The 23,103-nt window shown below is 48.6% G+C and overlaps 8 protein-coding genes across 8 annotated transcripts; 5 read left to right on the forward strand and 3 right to left on the reverse strand.

The window, feature by feature from the left end:
- Positions 1 to 1,670: 1,670 nt before the first annotated feature.
- On the forward strand, positions 1,671 to 2,777 carry PtrM4_124060 (Pfs, Nucleoside phosphorylase; the record flags this gene model as incomplete). Its single annotated transcript, XM_066108629.1, has 1 exon — positions 1,671 to 2,777. The coding sequence occupies one exon, from the start codon at positions 1,671 to 1,673 to the stop codon at positions 2,775 to 2,777; it is 1,107 nt and encodes a 368-aa protein (XP_065960621.1).
- Positions 2,778 to 2,916: 139 nt separating this feature from the next.
- PtrM4_124070 (Transposase protein) lies at positions 2,917 to 3,387 on the reverse strand (the record flags this gene model as incomplete). The annotated part of the gene is made up of 1 exon (XM_066108630.1): positions 2,917 to 3,387. The coding sequence occupies one exon, from the start codon at positions 3,385 to 3,387 to the stop codon at positions 2,917 to 2,919; it is 471 nt and encodes a 156-aa protein (XP_065960622.1).
- A 160-nt stretch (positions 3,388 to 3,547) lies between these two features.
- On the forward strand, positions 3,548 to 6,218 carry PtrM4_124080 (TPR domain protein; the record flags this gene model as incomplete). The annotated part of the gene is made up of 3 exons (XM_066108631.1): positions 3,548 to 3,641; positions 3,707 to 3,857; positions 3,911 to 6,218. The coding sequence occupies 3 exons, from the start codon at positions 3,548 to 3,550 to the stop codon at positions 6,216 to 6,218; spliced, it is 2,553 nt and encodes an 850-aa protein (XP_065960623.1).
- Positions 6,219 to 8,436: 2,218 nt separating this feature from the next.
- Positions 8,437 to 10,892, forward strand: PtrM4_124090 (Dimer-Tnp-hAT domain containing protein; the record flags this gene model as incomplete). The annotated part of the gene is made up of 4 exons (XM_066108632.1): positions 8,437 to 8,821; positions 8,915 to 9,820; positions 9,895 to 10,198; positions 10,361 to 10,892. 4 exons carry the CDS (start codon positions 8,437 to 8,439, stop codon positions 10,890 to 10,892), a joined length of 2,127 nt encoding a protein of 708 aa, XP_065960624.1.
- A 710-nt stretch (positions 10,893 to 11,602) lies between these two features.
- Positions 11,603 to 12,156, reverse strand: PtrM4_124100 (uncharacterized protein; the record flags this gene model as incomplete). The annotated part of the gene is made up of 3 exons (XM_066108633.1): positions 11,603 to 11,853; positions 11,902 to 12,067; positions 12,115 to 12,156. The coding sequence occupies 3 exons, from the start codon at positions 12,154 to 12,156 to the stop codon at positions 11,603 to 11,605; spliced, it is 459 nt and encodes a 152-aa protein (XP_065960625.1).
- Positions 12,157 to 13,777: 1,621 nt separating this feature from the next.
- PtrM4_124110 (uncharacterized protein) lies at positions 13,778 to 14,504 on the forward strand (the record flags this gene model as incomplete). The annotated part of the gene is made up of 2 exons (XM_001939551.1): positions 13,778 to 14,326; positions 14,379 to 14,504. The coding sequence occupies 2 exons, from the start codon at positions 13,778 to 13,780 to the stop codon at positions 14,502 to 14,504; spliced, it is 675 nt and encodes a 224-aa protein (XP_001939586.1).
- Positions 14,505 to 15,637: 1,133 nt separating this feature from the next.
- Positions 15,638 to 16,102, reverse strand: PtrM4_124120 (SerH multi-domain protein; the record flags this gene model as incomplete). Its single annotated transcript, XM_001939552.2, has 1 exon — positions 15,638 to 16,102. The coding sequence occupies one exon, from the start codon at positions 16,100 to 16,102 to the stop codon at positions 15,638 to 15,640; it is 465 nt and encodes a 154-aa protein (XP_001939587.2).
- A 322-nt stretch (positions 16,103 to 16,424) lies between these two features.
- On the forward strand, positions 16,425 to 16,889 carry PtrM4_124130 (uncharacterized protein; the record flags this gene model as incomplete). The annotated part of the gene is made up of 1 exon (XM_001939553.1): positions 16,425 to 16,889. The coding sequence occupies one exon, from the start codon at positions 16,425 to 16,427 to the stop codon at positions 16,887 to 16,889; it is 465 nt and encodes a 154-aa protein (XP_001939588.1).
- Between the last annotated feature and the right edge of the window lie 6,214 nt (positions 16,890 to 23,103).

A 23,103-nucleotide genomic window follows, 5' to 3' on the forward strand; every position in this document is an offset into this window, starting at 1 on the left:
GCCCAAAGAGACAGCAAAATTCAGGTAAGAATAGGAGAACAAGCGATGAACGAAGCTTCGGCGATAAGAGCGATTGCCGTAGTCACGATAACCTTTCTGCCAGCTACCTTTGTTTCTGTGAGTTACTCGTGTTAACGCAACACCGGCCCTGACTAACGGCATGATCGAAGACGCTTTTCGGGATGAACTTCTTTTCTTTTGAGCCTAGTGGAGACGCAGAAAGTTCGTCGTTTATCGTGTCCCGCCACTTCTAGGTCTACTGGGCCCTGTCAGTCCCTATGACTATTACGACGCTTGTCGTATGGTTCTAGTGGAATCGATGGGCAAGACTGTTGTCTATGTCACAGTCGAGAACCAACGGTGTGTAGTCATGTTACGGGAGTAACTTGCCGGATGCATGAACGGATGGAAGATGTGATCCCGGCGGCATTGCAATCTAACTCGCTACGTGTCCTTTTTCCACAAACGCCGTATTCACCAGCATTGATAGCGGACGTAGGCACGTGACAGACCTACTGCAATACGTCTACGATACGGCTCAACTTCGTCGCAAGCAGCCTGTCTGGGGGACTGCCAACAAGGCTTCGCGCTGCTTTCTGTCTGCATTGCTGTCTGTGATCCTTCACACTAACTTGCTCCTAGCGGAACAGGAGACTTTGCACTTCTTGTTATGACCACTATTAGAAGGCACCTGGTGACACGTCCATAAATCGACGTCGCACTATCGGGCGCTTGTCTCCTCTACCTCTAGAGTATCCGCAAGAAGACGTTAGCCCCCAGAACATATTATGTATTGATAGCTGAGTAGTATAGCCATGGCAAGCAATGAGGCGCGGCACATAGTTGCTTCTACCAGGGGCTGCTTTGCCTATAGAGGCACAGCCCTTGAAATGCAATGTACAGCCCACACTAGTGCGTCTAATCGGTCAAGCCGAGTTTCACCGCCAAAACACGTCTCGCGCGTAGCTAGATGATGTGGGGGATAGTGGGTGCTGGAAGAATTGAAGGATTGAACTGAGGTTGTATTGTCTGAGTCTACAAACTGTATATGTAGGTGGGTGACCGTCAACAGCGCTAGTCCCAGATAGGCATTGGTCCATTACAATGGTAAGTTGCGACTACAGGAGCAGAGCAGGAGAGACCCCAAACCGTGACAGATGAAGTTGCATCTACAAGTGAAACTACAATCTCATAATGCGATCTTTTACTTTGCTCTAATCTCCAATCAAAGTCGCTCCGAATCTCTCGCAAGTGACAATGACGCTAGATATCCAAGTGCACCGATAAGGTGCGTGCACTGCGGTGGCTGAGTTAGCGCCCCCAAGGCAGCAATGAGGCTGTGCCACTATACCGGTGCGGAACTGCTCCTTGCTTAATCACATTGCACTGTACTCGTGTGCCAGACATTTGGTTATCGGCCGTCCAGACCTTTGCTAGCATATCAACGCTTCCTTTGTTCTCGCTCAAGACCTTCTTATTAAACCTGATGGAAGACATGAGTGGCATGCTTGATGTTATATTAGAAGGCGCGTGAGAGCCTGTATGAGGCTCACAGAGGCTGCCAAGGCACTAGCTACGCGCGATCACGTGAGAGGTATCAGTGGACCATTGGCTCTGTCCAACAAAACCCACTCGCTCAAGAGCTGTGATTTCAGCCTCTCGCTCGCACAATGAATCCCTCAGACTACACCGTAGGCTGGATCGCGCCGCTTTCACTGGAGCTCACAGCGGCGAGACATATGCTCGATGTCGAGCACAATGAAGTAACCGATAACGAACATCGCTATATCGCAGGCAACATTGGAGACCACAACGTTGTCATCGGCATCCAATCGAAGATGGGTACTAGCGCTGCGGCGGATCTGGCCGCGCGGATGCGTCGCGCCTGCCCGAACATCAAGTTCTTTCTCGTAGTCGGGATCGGCGGCGGAGTACCGAGCTACGGCCCAGCAGGCGACGTCAACACGATCGTCTTGGGAGACGTAGTAGTCTCCTCCCCGCGAGGCAACCACGGGGGCGTGTTTACGTACGACACCGGCGCATGGGTCGAGGACGGCCAGCTGAGCAACGCGGGACATCTCAACGGCCCGCCGTCAGAGCTCAGCGCAGCTGTCGGCAGCTTGCGGTCACGACACGATGGGAGCCATGGAACAAAGATCCCGCAGTATCTCGCGCAGATGCGAAGCAAGCTAAATGAAAAAGTCCGTGCCAGGTTCGACGATCAAGGCGCCGACAACGATCGACTGTATCAGAGCTACTTCCCTCACCCGCACGATGAACCAAACGAGCTTTGCGACAACTGCTGCGACTTTAGCTTTTGCACGCAGCGGAGCAAGCGTGGCGAGGGTGCAGTCAGAGCCGTCGACACCCCTAAGGTTCACTACGGCAACATCGCATCGAGCAATCAACTGCAGGTCTCCGCCACCATGCGAGACAGGATTGCAGCAGAGCATCAGGCTGTCTGCTTTGAGATGGAAGGCGCCGGTGTTATACAGAGCCATCCCTGCCTGGTGATTCGAGGCATCTGCGACTATTCCGACTCGCACAAGAACAAGCGCTGGCAGTCTTATGCAGCAGCTACAGCAGCTGCATTCGCGAAGGAACTGCTACTGTCGATGGCGCCGGCTGCTGTCGCAGGGAAGGCGGAGCCTCTTAGACCACTCTCGGCTGAGGAGAGCGGCCAGGTACAGCACATCACGTTTGGGTCCAACAACCAGGGCTTTCAGTCTGGGAACGTCTACGGTGGTGTCAGCAGTCTCACGTTTGGGAGGAAGTAGTTACAACAGGAACATGTACTGTCTCAACGAATTACACTTAGACATCTTGATCGCTTGTACATAGCTGCAACTAACATGGTGTTAACTATAGTTGCCTACAGATAAGTCCTCCAATTCCTCGATAGCCCACCTAGAGTGCCTAAAGTGACCTCTTGCGCTTTGTTTCCTGCTGCCGACCTGATCGACACACCACTCTAGGAACACGTCGAACCCTTACGCTGTGTCCTCTTCGTACGTGCTCCAGCTGCGCTTGATGAACGCCTTTCTTCGACCAGCCAGCAGACTTCAATGTCCGGCTAATTGTAGAAGTCGGTATAATTGTCCCAAACTCGTCCCACAGGAAGACGGAAATCTCGTCGAGGTATTGATCGGGCTTTTCGAGAAGGTACTCCCGGAGAGCCTCGAGCACTATCGGTGTTACAGATCGAGGGCGTCCGCCACCGTTCCATGGCGCTTCGACAGATCCAAAGGCGCGGAGGTTGGAGCGGATATACTTGACGGCGCGAACACTGCAGCCAGCTGCGTCAGCCATCTGCGCAGCAGTAAGCCCGTTACTTAAGATCATGTCGTGAATCATCCGGCGCTGTGAAATTGCCAGATTTGGAGCCATCTTTGGTAGACCGTGGGCTTAATTAGAGCAGCTGGTGGTGGTGATGTCAGAGTGATTAGGTGGCTGAGAGGCCTGCAAGCCAACTGCGCGAACCGCCAGACTGAGCCCAGCTGGCACTTGATCGCAGATACCACTGATTTAACGTTACTACTAGAGTATCATGAGCCCCTCTATTTCTTTCGGTGACGCAAACGCTGGCTTCCAAGCCGGCATCATTAACGGCAACGTGGATGCTGCGTTCTACCTGCCACCTGGTGAGTTGTGGGACTGCCTTTAGCTCTAGAGGGCCCGAGCCAGCGCTAACAGACCCCGCTTCAAGAGCGACCAGAGACTCCACCGCACCCATCGATCGTGATACCCTTCGCCCGCGACCCCGACTTTGTCGAGCGAGGCACGACACTCGATCAGGTCGACCAACTATGCGCTACGCCGGACACGCGGGCTGCACTCGTCGGCCTAGGCGGCGTAGGGTAAGCAGAAGACCACTCAACCAGCACTACATGTATGCTAACTGCAGAGAAAGCAAGTCGCAGCTTGCTATAGAGCATGCCTACCGCACACGCGAGCAATCGCCAGAGACGTGGGTGTTCTGGGTGCATGCCAGCAACGCCGCCCGGTTCGAGCAAAGCTACCGCGACATCGCTGACCGGGTCAAGATCGCTGGGCGGCGAGATCCGCAGGCGAACATCTTCAAGCTAGTGCACGACTGGCTGTGCGACTGCAAGCAGCGGTGGCTTCTTGTGCTGGACAACGTTGACGACGCTGGCTTTCTTAGTGGCCAGGCAAACAGCGACAGTCAAGGCCAAAACATCAACGCGCAAGTCATTCGGAAACCGCTGCGCGAGTACCTCCCCCACTGCGAGCGCGGCTCCATCCTCGTAACGACGCGAAGTAAGGAAGCGGCGCTAAAGTTGGTTGAGCAGCGTGACATTGTTAATGTGGAGCCGATGGACGAGACGCAGGCGCTGGCGCTATTTAAGAAGAAGCTAGGAACAGAGGGAGACAACGGCGATATTGTCGAGCTTGCAGCAGCGCTCGAATACATGCCGCTCGCTGTTGTGCAAGCCGCTGCATACATCTGGCGAAGCGCGCCTCGTTGCTCAGTGGCACAATACCTAGAAGAATTCAGGCACAGCGACAGCGAAAAGACAAGCCTGTTAAACCACGAAGCAGGACAGCTTCGAAGAGACCGAGAGGCTAAGAACTCGATTATTATTACATGGCAGATATCATTCCAGCACTTGCGGCGAAATAAACCGTCGGCGGCCGACCTGCTATCACTGATGAGCTTCTTTGACCGACAGGGAATTCCTGAAGCACTTATCCACGACGCCCAGGGAGTGAAACGGGGAAGTACAGCTTCAGACAGCAGGGGAAGGTCACTGAGGCGGCGTTTCAGGCTATTCCTGAGTCATACTAAGAGTAGGCCTGGGGCCCAGCGAGAGCACAAAGAAAGCGATAGCGATGGTGTGAAGTTTAAGAACGACGTGGTGGCGCTGTGCGATCTCTGCTTAATCTCTAGTAGCGCAGACGGCGCCACTTTCGAAATGCACAGTCTTGTGCAGCTTGCAACACGGAGATGGCTTATTGCAAACAGCGAGCTTGAGCTGTGGAGGCAGCATTTTATTAGTAATCTCCACGCAGCATTTCCAACTGGAGAATACGAGAACTGGGCAGCATGTCAGAGATTATTCGCGCACGCTGAGGCAGCAGCTAGCCACAAACCAGAAGCGGCATCTTCGCTAACAGAATGGGCTACGCTACTATATCGTGCGGCGTGGTATGCGGAGACGAAAGGAAGCGCAGGTGAAGCAGAAATGCTGGCGATAAAGTCAATGAAGGTGCGAGAGAGTATCTTAGGGCCAAAGCATCAGGACACGATACGGAGCATCGCAATGGTGGCAGATGCCTATTCACTTGGTGGACAATGGGACAAAGCTGAAAAACTAAGGAAGCAAGTGATGAAGACTCGCAAGAAGAAGCTGGGAGCGGACCATCCAGACACGCTGACCAGCATGGCCAATCTAGCCTCGACTTACCAGGATCAAGGGCGGTGGGATGCAGCAGAAGAGCTGTTTGTGCAAGTGATGGAGACTCGCAAGAAGAAGCTGGGAGCGGACCATCCTTCCACGCTGACCAGCATGGCCAATCTAGCCTCGACTTACCAGGATCAAGGGCGGTGGGATGCAGCAGAAGAGCTGGAGGTGCAAGTGATGGAGACTCGCAAGAAGAAGCTGGGAGCGGACCATCCAGACACGGTGACCAGCATGGCCAATCTAGCCTCGACTTACGGGAATCAAGGGCGGTGGGATGCAGCAGAAGAGCTGGAGGTGCAAGTGATGGAGACTCGCAAGAAGAAGCTGGGAGCGGACCATCCTTCCACGCTGACCAGCATGGCCAATCTAGCCTCGACTCTTTGGAATCAAGGGCGGTGGGATGCAGCAGAAGAGCTGGAGGTGCAAGTGATGGAGACTCGCAAGAAGAAGCTGGGAGCGGACCATCCAGACACGCTGACCAGCATGGCCAATCTAGCCTCGACTTACCAGGATCAAGGGCGGTGGGATGCAGCAGAAGAGCTGTTTGTGCAAGTGATAGAGACGAGCAAGAAGAAGCTGGGAGCGGACCATCCAGACACGCTGACCAGCATGAACAATCTCACCTACACACAGAAATCACTTGGTCGAGAGGTAGAGGCTATAGAACTAATGAGGGAATGCGTACAGCTTTGCCAGCAGAGGTTCAGACCTAATCATCCTAATTTGCTGTCTTCCTTAGCAGCGTTAGCTCAGTGGGAAGCAGAGGATGTAGTTGAAAATTTAGAGATTTTGTAGTTAATTGCAAAGAAACTTAAGTTAAAGGCAATCTAATTACGTTTTTAAGTTGCCGTTAGTAAGCAATGTGTAAGGCACTAGCTTAGAAGCCACAGACTAGCTGTTTCAGGATTTTGGTTACCGACAGGATGGGCATTGGTCAAGCTCGGGCAGGGCTATCCTAGTGCGACAGGGATTCTGTCAAAGCTGAGAGTGCGCAAAGGGTGAGGCCGGTTTTGCAAGAAGCTGTACACATACATCACAACACGACAACAGATAGCAATACAATTGTTGATACACAGCCTCCAACTGACACTGCTCACGCAGTTACACATCTCCTATCGGTTTAGACTTAAATAACTAACAGCTTTTCATAGAGAAGCCGTTTTAATCACTTATCATACCCTCCTAACGTCTTCCCTCCCCAAATATTCTCACGAAAAGCTTCGTGGCCAGCCAAGCGCATAGGTGCCATCTTTTTTGAAGTGTGCATCCTCCTCAGGAACATCTGACCTGCAAGTCGGGCATGCTCTCTTCCCTTTCTCATCGAACCACTTAGTAATGTGAGGCTTGCAGAATGGATGGCCTACATGCTAAGCTTGGGTCTGATGTGAATGTTGCGGTCACTTACCACAAGACAGATACACGCGTTCAGGGCTCAACGAGCCTTCCAAGGTACAGATAGAACATACAGTACCGTAACACTCTACTGCGCCAGGAATCTGTAGGTGTTCTCGTCTCTTACATACTAATAGGTTTATTGAGGATGTGGGTAGTTTCATCCCATAGTTGGTAGAAGCGTGGACCAGATCGATCGCAGCACGGCCGAGGGCGCTCTTGAGATGGAGGAGTTCATCCAGAATGGACTGAACGACACATCTACCACAGTGAAGCTTGTAGAGTTAGTAAATGTACCTTTCGGCTTCTATGGACACTCACACAACCGCAGAATGGAAGAAAGTACACCTTGCCATCAGCTTTGAATGCCTCGTTGCATGTGGAACAAGAGAAAGATGATCCAGCCTCGGTAGCTGATTCTGTGGTTATAATTAATATCAATAGCTCTGTGGTAGAATGTGGAGTTCATGCCTAGCCGTCTTCTTTTGGGCCTCCGAGAGGCCAATTCCGTGATGGGCATCACTCTCGACTCAGAGTCAGAGTTGGAGCTAGAGTCAGAATCCGAGGAGGAGATGTATTCTATGTTATCCATACTAATGGGCATCGTTCCAAGGATATGGAAAGGCGCAGTAAGATATGGAAAAAATGTAGATGCCAGCGGGAGGAGTGGGACAGTTCAAATCGACGATATTGAAGCTTCGGGCGCTCTTTTCCTCGTTCTATAGGCAGTCGGGGAAGAAGATATCGCTGTCAGAATCTGTCATCAATCGTGACGGCTATTAGGATATCAAATACCGCCAGCCTGTCGTGGCTTATATACCCGCTGCCATGCTCAACAGTGCTAGGGAGAAGCTTTCTTTTAGCTACGGACCTTAATGTCGCCTCCGCCAATCGACTGTCACTCGTCTGCCGCGGATGCAGAGCACAGCACCATTGTCCCGAGCTGCGCCTCGCCGTTGTTACACTACCAGGTTTCTGTCAGTGCCCACAGTCTCGAGAGCGTGGTAATATGCATGTCGCCGCAGATAGAGTCTCGCGCGATCATGCCTGCCTGTTTCAAGTGGCGGCTTTACGACTACGATGCGGCTAGTAGCACAGTCCGCAACAATCAATTAAGTGGGTCCTAGAAGGTTCAGATTGGATTGATTGATTACCGCTTTAAGCCTAGTAGTTACCTATAGGAGTTTAAGCCCTACCTAGATAGGTAAGTGGGTCTAGGAGAGTGACCGGATTGAATTGATTGTTGCGGAGTCTAGCTAGTAGATCCCACAACAGCTCAAGAGGGTTTAAGAATGAAAGTCTGCCTTGCTTAGAGCAGTCGCTAGGAAGCTAAAGTCGACAAAATACTAGGCAACGAAGCAGTGATCGGAATGGTCTGGTCTGACTTGGTCTTGGTCTGGTCTAGACCGCCAAGACTTGGTCTGGTCTGGCGATTTTTTGAGACCGTGGTCGGACCGGTCTAGATGATCGGACCGGTCCGGCTATAAATAGGTCCACGTGACTAGATCTTAGACTAATCTAGCCAGAAAATTTAGCACAATATGAGTCATTAAGATCAAGGTAAGTCTTCTACTTACATAGAACAATCAAGTCCTTAACAGCCTACTTATATACTATTGTTATGGAGCCTTCAACACCAACCTCACCGTCCCCATCGAATATTATAAGACTAGATTTAACGTCTCTTACTCCATCTCCTATCCCCACGTCATCACCCACCCCTATACTATCACCCACTCCTATTCAATATCACGAATCTCCAGATGAGTTCGTGCAGGGCGGTATCACGTACGTGAAACGTGCAATAATTGCAAGGAAGGATTTCCGTCAAGGTACATCACACATCTGGAAGTACGGACTCCAATACATTCGAGATAGCGATAAGAAAGAGGTGTATTACTGCCATGAGTGCAGGGTTGGGAAGAGCAAGCAAGAGTTGTTTGTCATCAATGGCACTTCTAGGATCCGGAATCACCTGGAACAGAAGCACCAGATTGATCCCCAGAGTGGCATCAAGTGAAAGGGTTCTGTACGGAAGTCTATAATCGACCAGCAAAAGGATGGGGCTGCTTCCAGCACCTTTTTCTAGAAGGAGTCAGTAGAGAAGTTTAAAGAGCTTCTAATTCGTTGGATTGTGTACTGCCATATCGCCTTCTTTCAATTAGAGAACCAGTACTTTCGTGAACTACTCCTCTTTTTAAATCCGGCACTACTCAACCACCTCCCGAAGGCTGCGAAGACTATCCGAAGCTGGGTAATAAATGCATTCATATCGAAGAAGCAACAGCTTAGGGAGGACCTACACCATTCACGGAGTAGGATCTCTATCTCCTTTGATCTCTGGACTTCACCAAACCCTTACGCTATCCTAGGCGTCGTCGCTATGTGGATTAATACTACCGGCATGCGACGTGTTACCGCTTTAGGTATGCGACGTATATACGGCGAACATACTAGAGAGAATCTTGGATCGGTGGTCCTTGAATTGCTGGAAGAATACGACATTAGCGGAGATCAGATTGGATACTTTATGCTGGATAATGCCTCGGCAAATGATACCGCTGTTGAGTTTATACTCAAGGATCTCTGCCCATGGATGAAGTCAAAACAACGTCGTCATCGCCGGCTGCGTTGCTTGGGCCATGTCATCAACCTCTGTTGCCAGGCGTTCCTTATGGGGCGAAACTGTGAGAAGTATCTTGCGAAGCTGGAGAAGCATCATCAACGTGGCGACTATACGAAGGTGGAAGAGCTCTGGAAGAAGTTCGGATGTTTGGGTCGTCTTCACAACCTGGTGCGATACATCAGGCTTACTCCACAACGGCGTAAGGAGTTTGCTACAATTATTATCGGCGGAGATCTTTCGCAATTCGACGGGCTTGAGCTTATCCAGAACAACTCGACCCGCTGGAACTCATGGTTTTATTCGATTACACGTGCATTAAATGTTCGAGAACGTTTAGAGCTCTTCTGTAACGGTTTGGGACTTGCCAAGACCGACTTGGGTGAGAGTTGGGTACGGCCATCGCTACCACACTTTCTCATCACACACACCTATATAGCTGCAGTTCCTCCATAGCTACACAATGCAACGCAGTCCTCCTCCTCTCCTCACACCGTTACATCTTCTCGGCTCGTCATGTACCTGGAAAGGGCTCCGTAGGGATCGCGAACTTTAAGCTTGATGGACAGCACTGGTTTGAGCTTAAAAAGATTGAACTCGCTCTCAAAGACTTCTATGCTGCAACTTTGCTTTCTGAAGGTAAGAAGACGTCACTTGCGGACTGGTTTTCAACTTTGGACTGCCTTCTCCGGGAGATAAGCGAGACGAAGGATCACTACCACGACATCCAGACTGAGGACGATAACAACTTTACATGGAAGTACCTTCAAGGCTGCGCTGATGCTGCTTAGTTAAAGTGCGTTGAGTACTATAACAATCAGCAGCTGAATTGGCAAAATCGATTCCCTGAAGATACTGACCTTCCACCGGCATATTATGCGGCTCAAATCCTTAATCCATATCGCAAGTGGGGATGGTTCAGGCAAGAGTGGGTTCTTCATGGCGACGAAGAGAAGAAGAGGTGGTTTGAAAACGCACAATTAGCGGTGAAGCATCTCTGGGAGACAGAGTATAAGGGAAGGTACCCTGTCGAGATGCTGCCACCACCAGCCAGGAAGGAGAGAGATCCTGACCCAGCATTTGATCGCCAGCGGGAACATAAGCGCATTCGAATAGACGCTCCAGTTTCTACAACTGATTTGTATGAACAATACATCTCTACTGACCGGCTTCATAACGAAGAGGCAGGTTGCAATGAGGCTATTGCGTACTGGCTATCTCGCTACGACTCCCAACGAGATCTCGCTCGCTTCGCTCTAGACATGTTTGCGATCTCGCCTATGTCGGATGAATGCGAACGTCTTTTTAGTAGCGCGAAGCTTACTATCGTCGATCGCCGTGGTAGGCTGAAGGCAGATATTATAGAAGCGTGCGAGTGTCTCCGGGCCTGGTATGGAAAGCCCCAAGCTGAGGGGAACAGCGATATCGAGGATAGTGAGAACGAAGACTACTAGATTGACAGTCAGTAGTAAAACACATTTCCTCGGCTTCCTTCTTTGCTTCAGCCTCATTCTTGGCGGTCTTGTTGGTCGGACCGGTCTGGTCGGACCGGTCCTTATGTAAGCACCTGGTCTGGTCTGGTCTGAGGGTACAGACCAGACCAGACCAGACCATTCCGATCACTGCAACGAAGCTTCCTGCACCTTTGCAGGCCTCGTGCGGGGAGTTATCCATTAATCTTGCCAATAGACGTTATGACCTGAAATAGAAAAAGCAACGATGATATAGTATATACATTTTACATGAGAGGGTGAATGAGCGCTATAGAGATGTGCTGTGCCGGGGAAAGGTCGTATTGAACCCCTGCTTAGATGTTGTGGGCGGAGGAAGTATTCGATTCTACATCATTAGCTGTTGTAGGCGACCGATGACAGAGACCCCAAAGCGCACAGAAATCCGCATCCGCAAGCGGCTCTCGCTCCCTTGTAGCATCGTTATCGCTCGGTCTTCTGCATGCATTCAATGCAACTTCTTAACCGGAAGCCTTACCTATGACTTTAACGTATCAATGGCCTCGTATAAGTTACATTAAATCCATTTTCGCGGGCGGAGAGTGTTTTGCCAGCTTTGGGAGTGCGTGCAGGAAAATTACAATAACCAGTTGATTCACTAATATCTTCACAGATTAGGGAATTGCGAGGAATATACACGCGTGCAAAGTATATTAATTTCCACGTGCTCTTTTCCTGGGGCGGTGTGTATCGTCATTAGGGCCGTGGGCGCTGGCACTATCCGCCCATCTAACGAGTTTGCCGCCCTTGGGCAAGCTCCTATGAGTGGGTTGTTTGAGTGCTTCTTGGAGACGAGAGACCACGTCGTCTACCATACTTGAAATGTGTTTTTGCCGCCCCATCAAGTCATTCAGTTCGTCCAAAAGATCTGCTACTTCGGTACCATTCTCCTGGGGCTGGTTTCCTACATGGTTTCTCAGTACTGGTCGATGCATAGGGAGGATAATCTTACTAGCGTTGATGTATGAGGCTGTCCCTCTTGTCTCACGCGACGCGCATTCGCCAAGCTGCTCATTATTTTTCTTATCACCAGACTGCTTGCTTGCACGTGCTGGTTCTGCTGGTTCTGAAGCTGGATAAACGGTATCATCTCTGACTACTGGACAGTTTTGATACCCCTGCGATGATCAGTAATAGCCGCCAATCGTGCAACATTTATACATACCTGATACAATGTATTGTCTGGAATGGTTTCTTGAGAACTCATCATTCTCTTGGCTTCTCGAGAATGCACCGGTTGTAAGGTAGAAGAGGGATGACATTTTCAGAAGCATTGAAAGCTCATTTATATACCAGTGATCTTGACTAGACTAGCTGGGTCGTTGTATGCGCTACGCAATGACATCTCAAGTCCTCACAGGGGTTAATAGTCCCATGCAGCATGGCGCACATCATCTGCACGTTAATAGGCATGTGAACACACACAGTCGGTGGAGCGAAATAAATAAAGGCTAGGCTTCCAGTCCACCAGGCGTTGTTGTGGGCATGATTAAGATGATGCCAGATTTATAGGATAGTCTCTGAACTGTAATGCGGGAGCGGCTGAATAATGTGGTTGTAGAGGCATCCAGTTGAGCTGAAATGACATGGGGGTGCGAGAGAGGTGAAGAAGTGGGAGAACGTGAGTGGTGGGTCATTCTTTCTTACCCAATAGTGAGAGCATGGAGGCTAGGAAACCGCGTAGTCGGCGCTTCGAATAGGCTTTGCTCGTGCCCTCGATCGTATGTGTCGCCCGCTGGGAACTAAGCCGAGCACACGGAATCATTCAGCCCAATCTGAGAAGGCAGCAGGGGAACATGATAAGTATACAGCCTATCGTCATTCTTTACCGACATTGCCCTTCCTCCTCCCTTTCTCATCTGTGCCCGTCACCCTTACCGCCCATTCTCATCATCGGTCTCGACCTCTGCATCGGGCTCGACTGCTGCATTGATTGTTCGATTGGAGATAATCATCATCATCATTGTCATCAGATGATCTCCGCTTCATCGTTCGCAACATGTGTATAATCTGAGGGCAAGGTTAAGACGCAAGTTGTTAAGTATTATTATGTTGACGTACGGCGGAGAGCTAAAACCTTGGCACGTCCAAGCTTCCTGCACCGTTGCAAGCCTCGTGCGGTGAGTCATACATCACCCTTGCCATTAGACGTTGTGACTCAAGATAGAAAAGCGACGATGATAGTTACAGTAAATACATTATATATTAGATAGAGAATGAGCGCTCTAGAGACGTGCTGTGCTAGGGAAAGGCCGTATCGAACCCCCACTTAGCTCTTGTAAGCAGAGGAAATATTCGATTATATAATGCTGAGGCACGTGCGTAGCACTAGCGGTGCTAGTGGTATCTGATCCAGGTTGAAACTATAACTGATCGCCAGACAGCATGTTCACAGTCCGCAACAATCAATTAAGTGGGTCCTAGAAGGTTCAGATTGGATTGATTGATTACCGCTTTAAGCCTAGTAGTTACCTATAGGAGTTTAAGCCCTACCTAGATAGGTAAGTGGGTCTAGGAGAGTGACCGGATTGAATTGATTGTTGCGGAGTCTAAGCATGTTAATGAGGGTCAGTAGCTTTTGGCAAGCACCGATCTCTAGGTATATAAACCGTTTGAGGGAATCATAGGCTATCATCGGGCCTTAGGCTTTGCATAAGATGGAACGAACAACGCAAAGGTAGGCCTAACGATGCTATACTTGTTCAAAGCTAACCCTCCTAAGTACCGACATCCTCGATTTTAACCCTGCCTCTCCAAATATTCGGGCGCTTCGGACCTCTTTACGCTCTATACCATCTGAAAATGACAAATATCAAGCGTGCATAGCCATGCAGAACGAAATGCATTCCCAGCGAAGACAATCTGATTGGCTATTCAGGAAACTTAGGGAAGTTATGATAGAAGAGTGCTATCAGTATAGGAATAGCGAGCAGCCGCAGCTAGATGCCGTCTTCAATGCGAAGCAATGGGAGCAGTTTGTCAACATGGCACAATCCAAGATCAGGATAAGTAAGCAGTGCCTCGCTTCGCTTGTTAGGACAGCTGAGTATTGGGGAATGAACAAGGTCCAGTACTATGAGTGGGCGTCAATGGGCGTCAAGTACTGCGATGTGCTGGTCACTGCTGCTTCTCAAAATCCTGTCTGGGAGGAGGCCCGCGTCAAACTAAATCAGCTGCTGTTGAGAAGGATCGCCGAAGGGCGTTTTCTAAGGACGACTGCAAATCCCATTTACCTACTCGATCTAGAGCACCTTATAGCCTGGACAGACAAGACCAACTTTGAGAAGAGAGGCCGCAGAGCGTACACTTTAAAGTATGAGCCGATTACCGAATCCGATCTACCAGTTGGTTATGGGCTTGACCAATTCGGGCTTATTGTAACTGTAGCATCTCAATCAGCCCTATCAGCATGCACAACGACGGAAGTAGAAGCACCAAATCATCTGCACAAAGGCGAGAATGAATTCACGACAACTACAACAGCCCCATCTGACAGTTGTCCTTCTCAACAATGTTCTCGTAGCTGGCAAGCCTTGCAGATTGCGACGTTACTAGGATTTTGTTTGTTGGCGGAATTTTTCTGGTGGCATAGGCAGACATAACTTAGATAACTGAACAGTGCCATATAAGTTAGACTCTGTTTATTCACAAGCGCATGAGAAGCAGTTCTGAAACTATAACTCCCTCTAAGTTAACTTACTCTTACTTCGACATCGCTATTTGTGTGCGTGCCATCCATAACTTTAACCAGGCTGTCTTTCTTTGTACCAGAGATGGCAACAAACAAATCAAACAAACAAATTATTTGATAACTGACCTCTCTGCGGTACGTACACGCTCGCATGGACCAGAATGTGATCAGTTATCAAACAATTTGTTTGTTTGATTTGTTTGTTGCCATCTCTACTTTGTACCCTAGTCTCACGTATGTGATATGGAAGAAGAGATGAAGGACTGAGTTGATTGTATAGCTATGAACGAGGGAAGCTATATATATGTGAGGAATGAGAGAGTGTAGGGATAGCCCTGCTAGCGTGCAACACCTAGCGATCCCCATGTATCTTTGCTTATCCTCAAATGAGTCTATGTTGCAGTACAATGCAGTCAATTAAAGTGTAACCGCGCGAGGCAGTCATCAGAGTATATTGTGTTTTGTTGTTCTTGTGCTGTCATGGCCACCTTATATGTAGCCATAATCAGGGTCTATTTACATGACGTATCTCTGATGCTGGTGAGGGGAGAAGGTGCTCATGGAGGGGAGGGAGGAGCGCCAGGACAACGCACGTGACATGCGCAATACCCTTGCCTCACAAACCGCAACAGTCTAGCTCATCAATGTAGCTTCCCACCAATCTATACCCGCATCTCACACGGCAGAATCATCAAGGCAAGAATACCAAGTAACTTAAAGGCTAGAGTAGTGCGAATGAGCAAAGCGCGGGTTGAGGACGATAAGAGGATACCAGAATCATGGAGAGCACTAGTGGCGAAAATATGGTAGTGGAGAACAAGAACTTAGTATTGGAGTGCTAACTACACGCATAATTATTATCTTTAAGGCGTTCTCATTCTGCAATGATTGGCTAGGATCGTGGCCAGTGGTGTTGCATGTGGTGATTTAGAGCATCCATGTGCTGATTGACAGACAGCTGGGCGTGGAATTTCTTATCACAGGTCTCGCATTCGAACTAAGACTCTCTGTGTCCCTTATCGTCCATGTGCTGGTCTGCCGCGTGCTGGGTATTGAATCGCTTGTCGCAGGTCTCGCATTTGAACTGAGGCTCTCTGTGTCCCTTGTCGTCCATGTGCTGGTCTGCCGCGTGCTGGGTATTGAATCGCTTGTCACAGGTCTCGCATTTGAACTGAGGCTCTCTGTGTCCCTTGTCGTCCATGTGCTGGTCTGCCGCGTGCTGGGTATTGAATCGCTTGTCGCAGGTCTCGCATTTGAACTGAGGCTCTCTGTGTCCCTTGTCGTCCATGTGTTGGTCTGCCGCGTGCTGGGTGTTGAATCGCTTGTCGCAGGTCTCGCATTCGAACTGAGGCTCTCTGTGTCCCTTGTCGTCCATGTGTTGGTCTGCCGCGTGCTGGGTGTTGAATCGCTTGTCGCAGGTCTCGCATTCGAACTGAGGCTCTCTGTGTCCCTTGTCGTCCATGTGCTGATCTGCCGAGCCTTTATTGTTGTTTACTTTCCGTTTCTCTGACGTAATCGAAGGTTCTAGCTGCGCTGTTGTTTGTTCCTGTGGCTTAGTAAGCGACCTGAGTAAACGGGCATCTGGCGAATCGCCGTTCAGACTACTATCTCTCTACCGGGCCCAGCAATCGTTAACTGATAGTTTATGGTCATCTTCTTTGCTGACAACCACGAGCAATAAAGATATCTCCGTAATTTGGGGAGAAAGACGAATTCGGATCTTAGCAGCAACTGCTCCACGGTGTTTAGTGAATGAGGAGCTATTGTGTTTGTAGAGCAATTCAATGTCTCCTGGACTGCTCGTTGTACCCAAAACATATGCAGAAGCGAAACTGAAAGAATTCGAACCACCAACATGTTTTAATCCTCCTCACTCGCAGCCGGCGTGTAATCCAGCTTCTAGCAATGCTCCTACTCCCCAGTCGTGGCTCCCTCGATCACGCGGTCATTTAAATATCGAAACTGATGCCATCATCGGGACACAGATTCAAATCTATGTGGAGGACAAAGTAGTGCACGAAATAGAGAAGATGGCACCGCAGGCCTCGGGTAGTGCGCCTTCTGGCACGAAGTGGGACGGGACAGACTGGCGTTCAACTGGAAATCCTGACTATGTCTGGGTCAATAATGCGTGGAACCACAAGCCAGCTGGCATGCGCTGGGATGGGACAGACTGGCGGTCAACTGGCAATCCTGACTACGTTTGGGTCGCCAGTCAATGGGTCTCCAAAAAAGCTTCAGGACGATGAGGAGGACATTTATAATGAGGTACTGTAAAGTAGCTTGAGTGATGAATGGCAATGGAAAGCACTTAAGTTAGAAGTGCTCGTGTTAGTTACGCTAGCCTTTTTTCAGAGTAGGGCGTTTAGAAGAGACCTTTGCCCCTCACAATCCATCAGCTACATTTGACGAAATGCTGGTGACGGTCACATGCTAGCCATTTTCTAGAGTAGGGTATTTGAGGACACTGGTTAGAAGAGAGTTTACTGCCAGTAATCACTACAGATAGCACATGCTTAATATATGGCATCAAGCGGCACGCACAAGAATATGAAGAGCAGCTAGACGACACCAACTAAAGCCTCAAGAGCAACATCGAACGACCCTAAGCATCCTCTCAGACTATGAGCATATTGCCCACCTCGAAGATGCGCAACCTGGAGTCGCTACTAATCGAGATGCCTTCGCCATCTAGACTGCCATATTGGTCGGCTTGGAGCGCACTGTCAACCTTTAGTAGGAGGCTAGTGTCAAAAACACCGGCGCTACAATTCTTCAAAGCTGACTCAACCCACCACCTCTGCGCTGCACGAGCTCGCTATCCTGGAACATTAACGATACTTTTTCCTTACAGTAACTGTAACGCTCCATCTACGTCTGTGAGACAAGGATCAGTTCCAGCTCACGACAGTTTTTCGTCCTTACACCCCGCAATTTTCTGCCTGTGTTTGCAGCCGTGTGCAGGGATGATGCCGCATACGCTAGTGACTGCACTAATCTATATAAGAAGTTAAGAGTTGTCATGTTGTGTTCATGCCACAAATGCGAAATCTGCTTCTCTAAAACGCCATGCGCTTCATACATCTTGTAAGTTTAGTAGTAATAGTAATACTATTTCTAACATGCAACAGGAGATAAATCACGATGGGCCACTTCTAGATCAGATCCAGGCTGGAATGAGAGAAGAAGAGGCACGATGACTAGTCCTACCAAGATTCTGCTAACTCTTGGCAGTTTATCTCGACAGCGAAAGCTTTTCTGTCCTTACTTGCAAGGGCAGAGCCCGAGTATCTAGAATATGTGCGGCCAAAGCTCCTACCACACAGGCTGTCTTTTGATCGCGGCTCGAATTTCTCTACACAAGCTGCACAGTGTGAGAGCCCATCGCATCTAGCCATGGTTGATATCCAACCGTCCGCTACTTTCCTTCCTACCGGCAGCTCCCAACTAGAAACGGACACTGCATTTGAAGAACACCCCTTATTCCATAGGTCTGCCAGTGTCGATACTGTGATGACGGACCATCGTGTTGAGAACACCGGCGAGGCACTAATAGAACGCTGCAGCGCCTTCAATAATGCAACGCTTCCAGTGTCTATCAGTTCGAGCGAAGGGCTAAACATAATGCCTATAGCTTGCGACCCAACAACGGCATCAAACCATAACATGGACAATATAGCGGAGACTCGAGATACTGCAATGCCTCATGGATACCTGTTTCAACCAGACCCTGCTGACGACGCCCGGTCATGCAGCACCTACTATAGTTGTATTTCACCTTGCCGCATATCCAGCAACGCTCAAAATGGACATAAATTAGGACAAAGTATGATTATATAAGCGCACAATGTTGATGTACTAACTAGCGCTACAGCATTTTCAAGCTCTATATACAGAGATGAAACACTGGACATTTCTGTAGCCCATGACTTAGATGGCCAAGCAGACGCTTCTATGAGCGTTTCAAACCCGTTCCTTTTACCTTCTTACATAAGTTCTGCTTCGACATCGCCGTCACCATCCACCTCTGCCCCTAGCGTATTAGCGGAGCAGCGACTAGGTTATCTTCACCCTAACGTCCAGGATCACAAAGCAAGCATTATTAAGCTTGGCGACAACTTTCTTCGGGAAGACGTGGTGACGTTCTTGAGATCGTTTTGCCGCAGATGGAGCCAGACAGACCTCGGCTATCGCCCCGGCCCAAATAGCTTCGCTGGCGACGATTCCATAATGCAAAGCATGTTTAGGCATTATTACCACGCTGAAGCATTCGGGCGTCGTTCGGATATAGATCGTGTCAAATATCGATTCTCGAGGATCTTACTTTACCACGATTTCGAGGAACTCTGCATCAATATACAGAATAATTTAGAGAGATATAGACCTCTTTCCCGTGGCCAGGATGCAGCCACTATTGCTACAGACAAATTCATCGACGGGCTTGGTAAGGCTTCCGGGGAGGATGTCCTCACACGAACAGAATATCAGCTGCGAGAGAGCTTTCGAAAACACAAGGTGATCGGCAGAAGGTGGTCTATTGTAGCATCACACTTTGGCCTTGGTATCTTCTTAACCTGCAGCCCTAAATTAGAGGCTAAAATGTATGATTCCTATGAGTCTTAATATATCTTTTTCTGACATACCTAGTAATGACCGCAACTTTCCTGAACAAAGGTTCCCAGCTCTCCTTACATACATAACCAATGTATATCCTAGGGGAAGTCAGCTAAGCCGGGAACTTGACCCCTTCGTTTTCTCAATAATTCAAGGAGTTTCGCAGCCCTTATGGCCAACAGCAGCATCTTTAAACTTTGTTAGCTCCTATAGGCAAGAGGACGAGAGCAGCGACGCCGATCTTTCTAAAGAGTGGCTACGAGTCGAAGTACACGATGAGTTTTATCGTATTTTGTAGGATACACATAATGGATTTCGATCAAGCCGATCTGGCTGTTAAGCATAGGTAGATAGAATGATATTGCAGGAGAGTTGCAGAAGGCTACTTCCTAAAGCTCTAGTGATTGGTGCACCTGCCTCTATCGTTGCTATACTGCCTATTCGACTCTCCAAACGTCTGCTACTGGTGGCGATACCTGCTCTTAGCTGCGAGTGCAGGCGCATGTTCAGCGAGCTTGGCGACCTCCTTGAGCCGACGGCAGCAGATCTCACCTCAGTTACTAGCTGCTATACAGTGCTTACGGCAGTGGTATAGGGCTGGTTTTGATCAGGGTAGTAGTATTGCCACAGCAACTCTGACTGATGTTGAGATGGATGCCAGACTTGTCAACAATCAATTAAGTGTGGCTTAGTGATCTCAGATTGAATTGATTGACTTCCTATTTAGGGCTAGCAACTGTTTATATAGGTTTAACTCTTACCTTGTAGGGTTAGCGGCTGGTATTAAGCTTCGGATTGAATTGATTGTTGACAACTGTGATGGATGCTATATACGGATAGTTCTATTGGAATCGCGAGAATGAGTCGTTGGTGTACGCAAACTGTAAACAAGCCAATCAATCAAGGCTTAATCGGCTTGATTATTGACAAGTCTGCTAGAAGCAGTAGGAGCAGCAGTAGGTTTCGAGCAGAGCGCTTCTAGGAGCAGAGCGTTTCTAGGAGCAGTAGGTTTCTAGGAGCAGTAGGTTTCTAGGAGCAGTAGGTTTCTAGGAGCAGTAGGTTTCTAGGAGCAGTAGGTTTCTAGGAGCAGTAGGTTTCTAGGAGCAGAGCGTTTCTAGGAGCAGTAGGTTTCTAGGAGCAGTAGGTTTTTAGGAGCAGAGGGTTTTCAGTAGCAGTAGGTTTCTAGGAGCAGTAGATTTTCAGTAGCAGTAGGTTTCTAGGAGTAGAGTGTTTTTAGGAGCAGGGCGTTTACGGGAGCAGGGCATTTTCAGAAACGCTCTGCTCCTAGAAACCTACTGCTCCTAAAAACACTCTACTCCTAGAAACACTGCGCTCCTGAAAACGCTCTGCTCCTAGAAACGCCCTGCTTCTGTAAATCTGCTGCTTCTAAAAATACTCTAGTCCTAAAAACACTCTAGAAGCCGCGATCTATATTCAGATCAACATAATCCTCGCAATAACGTTAGGTTAGTTATAGGTCTGATAGTGTCTGACTTCAATAAACACCTCAGAAATCAAGCTAGCCAGTCAGGTGACATTGATGATTAATATCAGGTTTGATAGTGTCTGACTTCTGTAAACCCCGCAGAAATTAGGCCAGCCAGCTACTTTGTTAACCTATCTGGGTGCTTAAAAGGAAATTACTGGAACAAAACGTCCCATGTCTAATGGCTGCCAGTCGTGCTGGAGCTGAAGGTGAAACCTCTCATCCTCTTGTTTATATTTATTGACTTCACTCGCTGTAGTAGCTACCATCAAATGAGGGTACAGGACAACCCCCTTCAGTACTGATACGACTAGAGGATCTACTAGTCGACTGATTCGGACGCCTTCCGGGTATCCGTAAAACAAGTACGTCACAAGAATCTCTAAGCCCTTATCCGATAATAACTTAGGACTAGTACTAGAGGCTTCGTTAGCGGGTTAAATAGCATGAAAAGTGTATCTTACACATGAGTTGCTAGTTCATGACTACAAGTTAGAATGATCCCAACCCCGAGATGAGAAGCGACAAAAGACCACCTCTTTCCAACTCTTTTATGCCATGTAAACCTACTTACTCGCTTTCGTTTCGCCTCTTCGCTAGTGCTTTGATTATGGCAACCGTATATTTCCTCTAAGATCATATCATTGGCCACGCTAGCTATACCTGTACCCTGAGAAAGGTAGCTTGATATCCTTGGGTCTTTACTCAAATCGATGCACTTCTGCTTATAGTGGTGGTAGAGAAGGATTCTCGCCATTCTAAGCTTTGCAGGATCAATGGCAGACTCGAATTCGATCTTCTCCGCACAATAGAGACTCTTGAGTATTCTCTCCGTCAACGAGCCTTTGGAAGTTGGATTCTCTTCTGAAAGACGAGACCAGGGATTTTCTAAACTCCACCTACAGCAGAAAAGATCTATGAATTCTTTTGCATCCTTTCGGAAAGATTTATCGCCAATCTCGGCAATACCCTTTAGCAGACTCCGCAACAATCAATCGATTGACATGATTGATTCCTATATAGGTTAAAGAATTACTTCATTAGGCAGCCTTTAACCTAGATAGGAATCAATCATGCCGATCCGATTGATTGTTGCGGAGTCTGCCCTTTAGTCTATCAAAATTTTCCCCGTAGAGATTGCATAACTGAGCATAAGAATGAACCCAATGCGTGACTGTTGCTTCCTCCGGCACTGTGAATTTCGTTTTCATTACTGGACTTTCATGCCGTTCTGAAGAGAACAGAGAGGGTGACAAGGAACCGAATCTTGTCTGAAATGACATGAGTGAAGATCTATTGTCCATAGTGTCGATCGCTTGCGGAATCGCTTTCTCGGAAGCCTCCAAAAAGTCTCCCGCTCTCGAATCCGAGCTTGCCATGGGTTCGCGCGTCTCCCCTTGGACTTCTCGTAACGTAGATCCATGATGAGCTAAATGGCTGGTCGCAGGACGGTCACGCAAATCGTAAATATTCGATGTCGATGACTGCACTGCCACACTCTCGCGATGAGATCTGTAGTTGCGCATGTCCAGGTGAGTGCTGCATGGTCGAAGGCCAGTGTCTACAATCGAAAGACTATTGGAACCGTCGAACGACAGCTTGTGTGGTAGGAGCTTTGTTTGGATGGAGCCGAGACACTCACCCTCTACAGATGCAAGAAGAGACAGAAAAGCTTTGCCTGTGTACACAAACTGTCTGGAATCAGCAGGTTTCATATTAGTGATGTTAACCTACGTCTTCTTCCGATTCCCTCATCCTAGCCCACGCATAAGCTAGAAGTGGTTCTTCATCGGTGCATCTCTAATCTGTGTTAGAAATAGTATCCTTGTGAGGCTATAACTGTACATGCCAGGAGTAAAGAGCGCATAACGAGCGGGGCGACAGTTCCGCAGCGATAACAGAGACTAGAAAAGGGCGAGCGCAGCTGAATAAGTACTAAAAAAGCGCGCAGAAAATTGCGGGGTGTATAAAAGGCTCCTCATATTGGCTAAAAAAGATAGTCGGCCAACCCAGCCGATACTGTACATATCGTACTACAGACATTTTCAAGCTTCTGCAAAGGGGCAAGGATTAGCGCCGCGACCCACTTGCTTACTACTCTTGGTATTGAAACCAAAGGTAAATTTCAAGCTATACAGTCGGTTGGCTTGATTCTAATGTGAGTCATCTTGTGAATTTCCGCCTATAAATAATGTTAGCATCTACACCTACTTAGGAGTAGCGCGTTTCATCATTGATTATGTAACAAGAGGATATATATTCGCTTTCTACGATAGTCTCTATCAATAACTAACTTCTTCCTTATTCTCTTTACCTACTTGTTTACATATAAGCGTGTGTCAGCGTGTGGAGCAAACTTAGCG

The sequence above is a fragment of the Pyrenophora tritici-repentis genome, chromosome 7 (assembly GCF_003171515.1).
Source record: "Pyrenophora tritici-repentis strain M4 chromosome 7, whole genome shotgun sequence".
NCBI classification, from domain to species: domain Eukaryota; kingdom Fungi; phylum Ascomycota; class Dothideomycetes; order Pleosporales; family Pleosporaceae; genus Pyrenophora; species Pyrenophora tritici-repentis.